Source organism: Filicampus tigris, chromosome 13 (genome assembly GCF_054856515.1).
Source record: "Filicampus tigris isolate MCC_2025a chromosome 13, RoL_Ftig_1.0, whole genome shotgun sequence".
NCBI lineage: Eukaryota > Metazoa > Chordata > Actinopteri > Syngnathiformes > Syngnathidae > Filicampus > Filicampus tigris.
Window position 1 is genome coordinate 11,052,806 of NC_141229.1, and position 12,369 is coordinate 11,065,174.

General features: G+C 40.9%; 1 protein-coding gene across 1 annotated transcript; it reads right to left on the minus strand.

Moving 5' to 3' along the window:
* Nucleotides 1-453: 453 nt before the first annotated feature.
* prox2 (prospero homeobox 2) lies at nucleotides 454-11,717 on the minus strand. The gene is made up of 5 exons (XM_086049867.1): nucleotides 11,668-11,717; nucleotides 8,807-10,371; nucleotides 5,269-5,376; nucleotides 3,929-4,123; nucleotides 454-1,253 (listed from the first exon to the last, which is right to left on the minus strand). Exons 2-5 carry the CDS (start codon nucleotides 10,331-10,333, stop codon nucleotides 1,086-1,088), a joined length of 1,998 nt encoding a protein of 665 aa, XP_085905993.1. The 5' UTR covers nucleotides 10,334-10,371; nucleotides 11,668-11,717; the 3' UTR covers nucleotides 454-1,085.
* Between the last annotated feature and the right edge of the window lie 652 nt (nucleotides 11,718-12,369).

The following is a 12,369-nucleotide window of genomic DNA, read 5'->3' on the forward strand; positions in this document are numbered from 1 at the left end:
CCAATCAATGTGCTTTGAGCAGCCAGCTGCCTGGAAGAAAGAACCAGTGGGTTTGTGGAATTCTGCTTCGGTGGCACAAATCTGTTATGAGGTCACCTCGGGCATTAGTCATGAGGAGGGAATGCATTGTGGCTGTTTTTTAAGAAAATGGCATTTGTCGGCATCCGCAGCGGCTGCACAATGAATGCAGGCCTTAGAAAGTTGACTTGAATTGGCTAGGCTGAACAATGTGAACAGAATAGTTGGGGTCAACATGGATTAGAGGCACCTTCAGGGCTCGAGGCCTGGACACAGTATTTTCATATTTCAACATGTGCATCTGAAAACAAAGCTTTTAACTGAATTCAATGAGCGACCACTATGAAGAAAACATAAACACGAGGAGTTATGTCATAATTTAGAGCATTTTTAATTCCAGTATCATTACACTTTATATCACTGAAATATCCGGAAATGATTGTACTTTACATAACCCAAAGCTTCACCTTTGTCTACGATAAATCATTTGCATTGCACAAATGCGCTTTATGTTAAGCAACTAGTGTACAGCAAAATCACAGAACATTATGACACGTATAGCATAAGTGCATGTATTTTTCCCCCCACTGAACACATCAATGGAAAAAAAAATTGTACTAGTCTCAATAAAACCACCGAAATCAGGATGAAGCTAAATTATGGTTGATAGTAAAGGGATGGGCAAAATGAGCAAATGCAGTAGACCAAAGAATGATTGTTTATAATTACAAACTGCAATTTAATTGTTGGTGATGGAGGCCAGCAGAGACGATGTTGATTCAGTCTCAACTACTACTACAAACTCCATAATTGTCTAATTGTACTGAGGCAGATTATATAAGTAAACACAAGCTGTATAATACACAAAAAGCATTAATAGTTCATTTCATCTGATGCAACAAGAATATTAACAAACTACCTATAGTCATCCAACATAATAATCCAACAGCTACATTTCACTTCACTAGTAAAAAGCACGACAGGAAATGATCAAAATACTCAAATGACTAACTTCCCTCGTCACCAGTACCTACAGTATATTTGTCATCATATTTTTCCGCTTTGGCCTACAAATAGGAGGACGTCTTGAACTCGTCTGGGACGTCACTGTCCAGTTTACAGATGACCTTGTAAATGGCCTTTTTCCAGGAGGGGTCCGAGTCTTTGGCCACAGAAATGGCTTTGTAAAACTCATGCAAAGTAATTTCTGCAACCTCTAGGAATTTGTCTGGAACCTGGAAAAGGAGAGAGGAGGAGAGACTGAGTACAGACAGTATAGCTACATAGAACAAGGTTAGAATAGAAACTAAAATGTCCCATCAGTATTGACTAATAATCTTCCTGCAGCACTCCTGAGTATCTCTCACGGCACACTAGTGTGCCAAGCAAGACACCTTGGTTGGGAATCACTGGTCTAGCTGATGAAAAGGAGCACATTTTGTTGTTCTCATCACACAAATGATTACAGATGCAGTGCAGCATTCTTCACAACAAAAGCTGCTTTAATTAGCCTGACTTCATTTGATGAGGAGGTTGAATATAAATCTTTTCTTCAGTTGTTCATTTGACGACGGTGAAGGTATAATAATCGATTGAGTGATTGCTAAGAATTCTGAGAAATGTGTGGAAGTGACTGATGATTAATCCTGTGTTGAAACAGTTGAATCATCTATAAGTAGTTTCTGCTCTAGAGAACAAGAACATGACTTCAGATGTGAACTTCTGCTTTCCATGGTGTTATAAAGACTTTACTTTCCCATAATTACTTTATTAAACTTTTTTTTAATCCTGTATTAACTGTATATACTGTTTCAGACTCATGTGCTCTCACAGAATGCTCTCTACTATTCATACTACTATTACTACTACTACTACTGCTAATAATAATAATGCTAATGCTAATGCTAATGCTAATGATAATAATAATGATAATAATAATAATAATAATAAAAAAGGAATGACATTTTTTTATTTTCAAGTTTATCCCCGAAAATGCACGTTCTAGTTAGAAAACTTTTTTCCACTTTCTAAAACAATTTTGCGAGTTAATTTCCCCCACGGTCAATCAGGGAAACTTCAAATTTCAGTCAAATGCTCAATCCCAAGTAAGTGTTATGCAGACATTTTTTTTTCATTTTTTTTAATTTCTTTTTACTGAGAAACACAGTAATTTAAACTGAAATAGGAAAATTGAAATACTGATATGACTGTGCTGTTCTGATTGTGAATTATTCCTCATTTACAATCAATACTTGATACCATCCGACAAATTGTTGGTGAGGTTGATATGAAAAGTAAATAATAGAAGACTTCATAGAAACATTCGTAATGCAATCACAAAGGAGCCAAATGTGCTCTTTGCAAAAAGATTTTAGTTTTGCGTCTATTTACAATCTCCACGTGCATGCAAAACATACAAGTGTAGACACATACACACACATACACACATCAGACAATAAACAAAGTTACTTGGTAACGACAATGGTGAGATGTGACAAACGTTTTGTTATACAGTAAATGTAAACACGGTCTCTATGAATGAACAATAGTATCAACACTCATGCACATGAGATGCAGTCACAAGAGATGCTGGGAGAAAACCGCCTTGTTTCCCATCAACTGGCCAGGCGGTCAGCACTAGTTGTTGGCATTAGTTATTTTTCTTTCCCCTCATCTCTTGACACAAAGCATCCCTGGGAAAGGAATGTCTTAGTCCCAAGGTAAAGAAAACGGTCCCAACCCTTTCCCACTGAGTGGCCTTCTGCCTCGCAATCCACAACGTCTTTCTCAGCATTCCGCATCAGTAGCAATCTCGGCCTCGCTCAGGCGTACGGTTCCTCTAATCCGGAGTTGTTTTAGCGGGATTTTGCGGCTTCCTCTTCCCACAGTGTGATAAAGCATCACTCTGGAGTTTAGATAATGGCGGCAAAGGCTGGCAAGCCACAGGTGCAGTGTGACACACAGGTCAGTAGGAGGACGTAGGTGAGCAATGAGTCACATGCAGGGGCTCTGACCTTCGTCTGCAAGGTAATAACTACAATGCTGATGTGGCTTTTCTTTCTCGAATCAAGTGGATAGCAACCCATTTTCTATATGTACTTCTATGCAGGGTTGAATGATTTTGAAAAATAAACTAATTCCGATAGTTTTTTCGCCACCTCAATTAAAAAGTGATTATTTTTTTCAAGGTCCTGTTGTTGATCTTGCGCATGTTGTTTTGAACATCAACGTTGATTGCACTGAACTTTTTATTCAACTTTCTGAAACATTTGACACGGTTGAGCATGCTGTACTACTAGAGCAATGTTTCCCAAACTACTCCAATTATTTAAAGAGGGAATCAACCCAAACATATTTTTTTTCAAGAATATTCTCCCAGCAGGTCCACTAGTTGAAACACGGCATTCTGCTTAAAATTGCGTTTGTGGAATATGAGTTAAGCAGCAAAATCCACCCATTTTTTGCCATCTCTCGCTCAGTTTAAGAAAACAGGTGAGGTCGTTACCTGAGCCCTGAGCAGTTGTGATATCATTTTCAGTCAACAGAAGTGACAAAATGGCCGCCCCCACAGATGGCTAAAAACAATTGGATTAACTCTTATTCCAAAAACGCAATATTTATCAGAATGTGTGGTTTCAACTAGTGGGCCTGCATAGAACATATTCTTGAAAAAATATGTTTGGGTTGACTTCCACTTTAAGTTATTGTTTGGCTCTAAATATCTAAAAGGGGTTAAATCTGTATCATTTCTTCTGTCTGGAAGAAAAAGACGTCTTACACAAACACAGTTTAAAAACCTGACGTGATGAAATGACAAACCCATGTCAATGAAACCATAACCTCTCGGTGAGAGGTAACAATGTATCATGCAATATAAATGATGAAATATCGACCAAAAAGCAGCACTCACATGGAAGTCATTGGCCTTGTTGTAGTGCATGTTGAGTGCACGGAATAGCTCGGAGTCTCTGCTGACTGTCATGTCTTTGACTTCACTGACGCCGTCCACGATGGCTTGCCGGGCAAACTTTTCCATTTGGATGTAGTAAAACTCCCTGAAGTTACTGAACCACTTGATCAGTTGAGATGTGATGCAGCGATTGAACTAGAGACAGGGCAAAAAAAAATTTTCATTGAAATATTGGAAGGCAAAAGAAAATGGCAAATTTTAGGGGTAAATCGTTATTCGATACTTCATTTCAATAAAAAATGATTAAGCTCTTTCCTTTTAAGTCAAATCAATTAAAAAGGCTGCGTGGCAGACGTGAGTTATTGAAGGCTCTCGCAATAATTGACTGCACTAACTTGCGTTCCGTACCTGTGGGGCAAAATTCCAGCTAATAGTCTGTCAGCCTAGTTGTACGAGACACAAATTGCGCTGATCTTTTCCCATCAATGTCCAGAGTAAAAGAAAACACCTGCCAGGCCCGTGTATTTCTAATCGCAGTCTTGACATTAGTCGTGTTGTTCTATCTTGTCATCCAGAAAGATGAGTGAAAGAGGGGAAAAAAGGCCTAAGGGCTGGGCAGGCATCAAAGACGTTTCTTCCCACTGGTGTGATGGGTGTGAACGCGATGCGGTAAGGACAGAAGGAAGCTTCCCTCTCGCTGACTCGGGCTGATAGGATGGAATCAGACACTGGGATTAAGCGCTCTTTTGTTCGGTGCCACTTCCCACCGCCGGATTGTAAGCAAGGAGGAGACGTTCGCAGGCCGCCGCCACAGCATCCTCCCCCCTGACCCGGGGGTCAACATAGATTGGGAAGCAGGGGCCCAGACTGAGGGACGATAAGCGGGGACAGAAGAAGCATTTGGGAGAAATTTGTAATACAGCATGCATGATGTGAAAAGAAGCGATGCAAAGACAAAAAGAACGGATGCTGGGAGTTAAGAACAGCTAGAGACACAAGACCGAGGCCAACAGGATGTTGTGTTTAGGGCCAGCAAGTCTCTAATACCAACTCTGTTGACACTCAATAGCAATGCCTTGCCTACAGAGTCCTTTGTCACTCCATTTGCTGACTGGAGTGGCTTTTTTTTCAACAGAGAATGGCTCTGTATCTCCCTTTGCCCCCAGGACACACTAGCAGCTCAGCGGCTTTGTTATTTAAACCCTCTGCGTTTTTGCCTCTTTCCTCCGACACACTGCGGCTCTTTTCTGTCCCAAACACACACTGACGAGTTGATACTGGGAGTTAGACGCAGGAGAAACAGTTCCAGAGGTTGTTAAATGTTAGATACAGTATACTACCTTGACATCAGGGAAGAATGTCTTCAGGACATTGGAGCTGGGGTAGCGAGTGTAGAAGAACATCAGTTTGGCCTTCTTCAAGTGATTCGGGGTGAGACCCTCCTGGATGTTCACCATCACGTTAAGGCAGAGACACGGACAAATAGGAACATGCGGAGCAGTGCAGTGCAAGGTGATAGTGGAGCAGAGTATTGTGTTGCATCAATCTTCAGCTAAATGTAATTTGGCTGAAGACTAGCTGGAGTCAATAATGACCCTAACATGTGCTTATTGGCAAAACAGAATTACGAATTCGATTAGGGATTTTTAATTAGAGAGCAAAGCACTTCATGGCTGGCTGTTAAAACCAAAGAGGAGCTAATTTAAAGACAGCATATGTCGCACCCTCGTTTGCTTCGTTTTCTACTTCACATAAAAAGGTTCGAGGTGGTTCAATTTGACTTTTGGCTTCTTTGTTCTTTTTTTAAGTTTTAGAGTTGAAAAAATATTCTTCGAGGGGTATACACAACAATTTAATGAGCGCTGTTCCTATTTGAGTTTTCCCCCTTTGGCAATGAAAATGTTATGGAGCATTTCCTCTGTAGTGCACCAACATGCCTCAGGTCACAAAATTTCTTCATCAGGCCACAACATGATACATTTATTAGAAAAGGCTACCTTTGAAATAGAGATGTGCGGATGAAAGATTAATGTAGTATTTTTCAAAGAGTAGCAGGTCCATTTGCACTCAAAAGATTAAATAAATCACCATCAAATGACCAAACCATTTCCTGCATGAGCTATAATAAATGTAATCAAACTAAATCAAACTCGCATGGTCCAAGCAATTGATGTGAATGGAGCATCTTGTCCTTCTTTGACTTTCTTTCAGTGTTCACACAAGTCAACATCATCTTGTCATCTTGTACTCTTGTACAATTGTCTGCATTCTGACAAAGGTACACAATAACACATACTCAAGACAAGAGCTCAAGTGTTATGGTTGGGAGGCACTTGTGGTTTCCACCAGCACTCAGATGTGACCTTTTCTATGCACCCCCATCACTATGATGATGGAGAAATAGATCCTGCACCTTTTCAAGTATGAAAAAAATGATGCTTCCTGAAACAGAACACGATGCTTTCTCTGCCTTTGAAAAATCGGCTTTTGTTCCTGGCAATTCTTATCAAAGCCTTGTATTCCTTTTTATTTGTCTTTTTGCGGACTTAAAGTCATTATTCTGCTCGGATTAAAGAAGATGCAGTAATTTTCGTTGGGAGGGGAAGTGAGATCAAAGAAATAAATTCTCCTTGAAGTTACTGGTGCTGCCCATTCTAAAACTGACCAGCGAGTCAAAGCTCAATTATAGTGAGGGTTGCCTACAAATATACGACACCAACGTTGTGCCAATATAACGATAGGCCTACTATAGGATAGTATTGACTTGATTGACCAGCCTATTTTTTTAACAATTTTTTTTTCTAGAGATGTTGCAATACTTATGTGAATACTGACAGATATGTAAAATAATGTTATTGTGCATTACATTATATTTTTCCTGAATTTATTTTTATGGCTCCTAATGGTCATATTGTGGTAGATGTTGTTGCTTTTCAGTTCTGTTCATTGTGCCCAACATTCATCTAGTACCAATCCCATACCTTGATGAATGGTAAGTGTCGGATGAGAAAGGGCAAAATTAAGGAGTAAAAGGTGAGCCATACAAAAATGTCAAAAGAGAAGGAGAGACTCTTCAAAACTAATCCTGCACACAATATGTGGTTGGTTGCGGGTTATCTTTTACTTTTCTCTGAGCAAATACTCATCTCCCAATTACTCCAGTCTCCAATCAGATGCTACTCTATCGGAAATTTAAATCATGACATCGAGATCTGTACAATCTCTCGCTAATGAAGAATTATGGCAATTATGTAGAACTGTTTGCTGATTAATCACATCTTGAGGCAAAAATTAGTTTTGTACTTGCCGGAGTCGCAACCGAAGCCATAGAAAACACTATGTGAAGTCACTGCACTGCTCTGTCATTGGTTAAATCCAGATTACATGGCTGTAGAATGTAACACTCATCCCAGACAAGACACCCCCTCCCCCCACTCCCTCAACCACACACACACACACACAAAGATGCTGCCTGTGGGAGTCAAACCCTGTATCACCCAAACATTAATTAAACAAAATCTAGCATAATTACTTTAAACAAATTTATCATGAATTTCTTTTGTCAAAAATGATTTATTTTGAAAAGAGAGATGGAATAACCAATGTGCACCCCGCCCACTTCTTATGATCTTGGTCTAACATCTTATGTTGTCTCCAATTGCCCACGTCACACGCGCGGCCGACTGCATCATCCGCAATGGGAGATCTTGCAGTTTGCCTGTATAAACAAACTTTGCATGCGCCAAGCGAATGCATGGACCCCATTAAGTCAATTTCTGATCTCTCAATGTCAAAGAATGTGTGCACCTCTAATTTAAAGGGAACAAGGGCAGCCCCTTCGATTGGCCGAGAGTCGCCAGCGTTATATGGCGCACAGCGGCGCAAACGCACTCTTTCACCTGCGCGAGTCTAGGAAAATGCCAAAAGAAAGAAAACTCCACTTATACACACAGTTAGACTGCATTGCATTATTTTTTCTTTTTTTTTTATATATATTTATATATATTGTTGTTTTGGAATACTTGTTGCGGCCCGGACACACCCAGACTCTATGTCTACTGGGTTTGAGATTCTTATTATTGTATATCATTATAGATAGATAGATAGATAGATAGATAGATAGATAGATAGATAGATAGATAGATAGATAGATAGATAGATAGATAGATAGATAGATAGATAGATAGATAGATAGATAGATAGATAGATAGATAGATATGGAAAATATCTCTTACATATGGAAAATGTTGGAACAAGTTAATTGTTGTTTGCATTGCATTACATAGTGACGATATGTCAGCCTACGTGGCATGTCACTCAACAGACTTTGTTTTCTACGTCTTTGGTCCCAATTAGTTTGCAATCTAATGAACAACAACATAGCATCAGCTAAGAGAGTCTGAGATATATCTATGCAAAACTCAACTAATTCACGCAGGCAGAATGATTCTACTCACTTCAATCAAAGCAGGATTCAAGAATATTCAGAGATAGATTCTCCATACCATAAACATCCATTCATCCATCCATCCGTCCATCTATAATTAATGGATTGATTGTTAATTTTCACAATAAGTTGATTAAGGTTATTTAGTCAAATGTCTGCTTCGCTCATTTATGTTGATATCTATTATTCACTGTTCTACTCCTCAATGCACTTAATTCATTGACATTTCGCCTCTGTGATAGAATTTCTCACCGGTCTGCTTTTTCAGAATCAAAAGATTGAAAAGACTTTCTCTAACTTCTCTGGACTACTTTCTCATCCTCTCTATTTTAACCACTTCTGCGACCATGTGTGCGAACAGGCTGCATCATGCATGTGAAAAGGTAAAAAGCAGAGATTCTGTCTCAATGGCTACTTTGGTGAAAGGATATGTTGAGGGACATGTAGGGGTTTCGCTCGGCCATATTTTGCAGCTCGCCACACTCCAGTTTGACATGAGGGAGGCAGAGAGTGTCGACCGTCACGGGCCCCAGAGCGGAGGGACGAGGGTGGTGGCCGAGGTGACCGGCTGTCACTTTGGATCTCAATGTGATGGTGTCCCAAGGTAGGTCTACTGGGTCTGGAGAGGTCCTGTCCATTGAATGGGGTATGCAGGGGAGAGCCCCAAAGTTAGAATGTGGCCCGTACTTGAGAAGGTGCTCCAGGATCTGACTGTCATGCAGAGGGGCACTGTAGTTGAACTGGAACGGCGTCTGGTGTACAGGATAGGGCCGCTTCACTGTGGAGGTGACTGAGCTCAGAGGTGTTGCCACTGGTTTGCGAACGACCAGTGAGAGTGCTTCTGTCTGGTCCTGGTGTGCCTCTGAGTTGTCGTAATATTCCAAAGAGTGGGGCTTGGCGGGACTCTCTTCAGCCTGCAGGTGCTCCTGTATCAAACCATCTTGTTGGGTCTTCCTGCCAGCACTCAAACTGATCTTTACCTCTGGAGACGGGCACACTCGCTGTTGAGAGGACACATCGAGTCCTGATGAGGACACCTTGGTCAAGACCCGGTCCACACAGTCATTCAAAGCTCTGGACAGCTCCTGTTTCAAGATTTCGCGAAGGTTTTGACTCTCTTTTTGGTGAGCCGGATAACCAACTAGTTTTATTCGGTCGTCACACTCTGAACTCAACCTACGCTTCCTCTCCAAACCATCTTCGGCGCCCGTGTAGCCGCTTTCCACCGGGGTGTGACGATCAGTGGCTGCAGCTGCCTTGTCATCATGATCTGCACCTTCCTGCTTATAAACTTGAAGGAATTTTTCCTGAAGCTGACGTAGAAGCTTTTGCATGCTGTGGAGCTGCTCTTTCAATTTGTGACACTCCTCATCCTTGGTGTTAGTATCATCGCGATCACCTTGAGCTTTTCGACTCGCCGGCCCGCCAATGCTGTGCTCCTGATGTTGAGGTAGCCGTTGTTTGCGTTTATTCTCCCTGTATGCCTCTCTAGACTCTCGGGTGTCTCGGGAACCAGCGTCGGGCCGGTCACTCTCCCCATGTGCCCTGTTGTTGGGAGAGCCTGCCATCACCCTGATGATGTTCTCCACTCGGGCTCGCTTAGCTTGAAGGTGGTCCGTCGCGGGTGGCTCTCCCTCTGTGCTGCACCTGGTAGAAATGTGACAATTGGGGGAAGATACCTCTGTTGTGCTGTCCTTAGAGGAGACGCTGCTGCGGTCCTCCTGGCCAGAGTCTGTGGCAGTAGAGTTGGAAATGTAGAAATGGCTTTCATCAAGTGCTCTTTTGCTGTGCACGGTCTTCCGGAGAAGTTGCGATATGATTGAGCCGTTGGAGTATGAGGAAAGTGGCTCATCGTAGATGTTTCTGCGTAAGCAAGGCAGCAGGACACTGTGTTTGTCATCTTCCAGGCAGCCTTCATTGGAGTTGTGCATACTCTGGTCTGAAGGGCTGAGGTTCATGGTCGCTAATCTCTACACACTCTTTGCAAAATCACAGTCTGAAAAAAGATGGGGAGCAAAGAATACAATTAAGTCAGTAAAAAATAATAAATGCATCTCAAGTTGCAAAGAGAAAAGCAACCATTATACATTCAAAAATGTCAGAGTATCTAGTAATTTTTATGTGGGTACAAATGGAAAAGTCTCTGAATGGCTAATCTTTTTTATGGTTATCTCAGATTTTTATAGGTTTAAGGATCTTGACCAAACTGTTACAGATTTCTTCACCCTTTACCTGATGTTTTTATACACTAAAATATAGCTACAATTTGAGAGTTTGATTACAGCTGGAACACACAAAATGAATGCTGCACACAGCCAAAATCAGCAAATGCTGTGTTATTTGCAAGACTCTAAGGAAGCAAAACCTTGATTGGAAGCAATAACAGCTTCTTCCTTTTGATCTTGTGGCAGTAACACAAAGGATAAAAGAAAGGTTGCACACCGTGTCTAAATTATTTAGAAGAGAAATTATCATGAATACTCTATTTTTGTATCATCAACAAACAAACATCGCTTCTCTTTTTCATTTTCATCGTGTCCTCTCACAGTCTTTCATTTCATTTCAAGTGCACACTGTATATTTCACAAAATTAATCATATGTGCATTCTTTGAAAATATGCAATTGGAATAGATGGAATTTGAAAAGTGCAGTTTTGATTTGTTATTGTACATTCCACAATATTGTTTAAGTAAAATTTCCAACTGACGCGTGTGAGTGTTTATGTGTGTGTGTGTGTGTGTGTGTGTGCGTGTGCATGTGTGTGTGTGTGTGTTTGATTCATCTTCTTTTACGATAACGTTATTTGGAAGTGTAGACAAAAGCCGTTAAAATACTGAAAATGTGATGTTTCTAAATTCAGTCCCAAAAAAAAGTACAATGATGCACAATTTGTAAAAAGAAAAAGTGATGAACACATTTCCAATATAGTTTCTAAAATGCAAAAGTTCAAATTAAAATGACTAACAAGATTTGATCATTCTTGCTTAATTCTCAAAACAGGCACTGAATGACTGGAATAAGGAGTTTACATAAAAGTATTTTAAGTTTAAAAGGCCCGAACCTCTGAAACAAATGTTGTAAACCTTCGCCAGGAATATTTTTATAGAGAAAAACAAAACTACTTAAACCTACAAAACAGAAATGTGCACTGTTAGAATTTTAAAAGTTTGAGCTATCACGTGATCACATATTCTAAACTAGAACAACAAAACAATGGAACGAAGGATTAGGACACCACTTGGTTTTTAAAGAACAAAAATGAGCAAGTAAAGTGACAGGGATTCCCCTTACCTGTTGCCGGACTGGTGGCCTCACGCTCACTGTGATGTGAGCAGTGCAAGAGCAGATGCATTGTAGTGCCTTAGGAGGCGTGACCATGAACGCATCACTCACGAGCAAAGTTGAGTGACAGCCCGCGCTGGCTTCTCGGACCTGCCAACAAGCATCGCGCAGGGCTTGAAGAAACCTGTGCATTTCCATATGTTCAATCCTGTAACCCTTGTCTACAAGTGGAAAATAAAAAACTGATATAATAGCATACAAGAATGTAGCCCAGGAGCGGGAAAACGGACATGTTGGACCACAACATTCGGAGATGGGGTTGTAAAAAAATGTTTGATGTCGTTGTAACATATGTAGATTAGTTCTAATAGTAGAATTATCATTCGTGCTGCTGCTATTTGATTGCACGTTTTTGTATGTGTTATATTTAATCTACTTAATGAACCAATTATGTGTCATGTGCCAGCTTCCAAACCGCTTATCCTGTACAGGGTCGCGGGGAGGTACTGGAGCCTATCCCAGCTGACAATGGGCGAAAGGCGAAGCCTCATATGCCCTGAACTGGTCGTCAGCCAGTCGCAGGGGACACACAGACACCGTTAATGAGCGGGAACCGAGCCCACGCTGCCTGCACACAACTCAGGCGTGTGTACCGCTGCACCATCAGTGACCCATGAACCAATTAATTATCAGAAAATAAATATTTTTCTT

Excerpts from the sequence above, each read along its gene's own strand:
- prox2 (XM_086049867.1), bottom strand. The coding sequence starts at position 10,333 with ATGAACCTCAGCCCTTCAGACCAGAGTATGCACAACTCCAATGAAGGC. Across the intron at positions 5,377-8,806 it reads ACCCCTACATGTCCCTCAAC|ATCCAGGAGGGTCTCACCCC; the intron begins ATATCCTTTCAC and ends GTGATGGTGAAC. Across the intron at positions 1,254-3,928 it reads ACAAGGCCAATGACTTCCAT|GTTCCAGACAAATTCCTAGA; the intron begins GTGAGTGCTGCT and ends CTCCTTTTCCAG.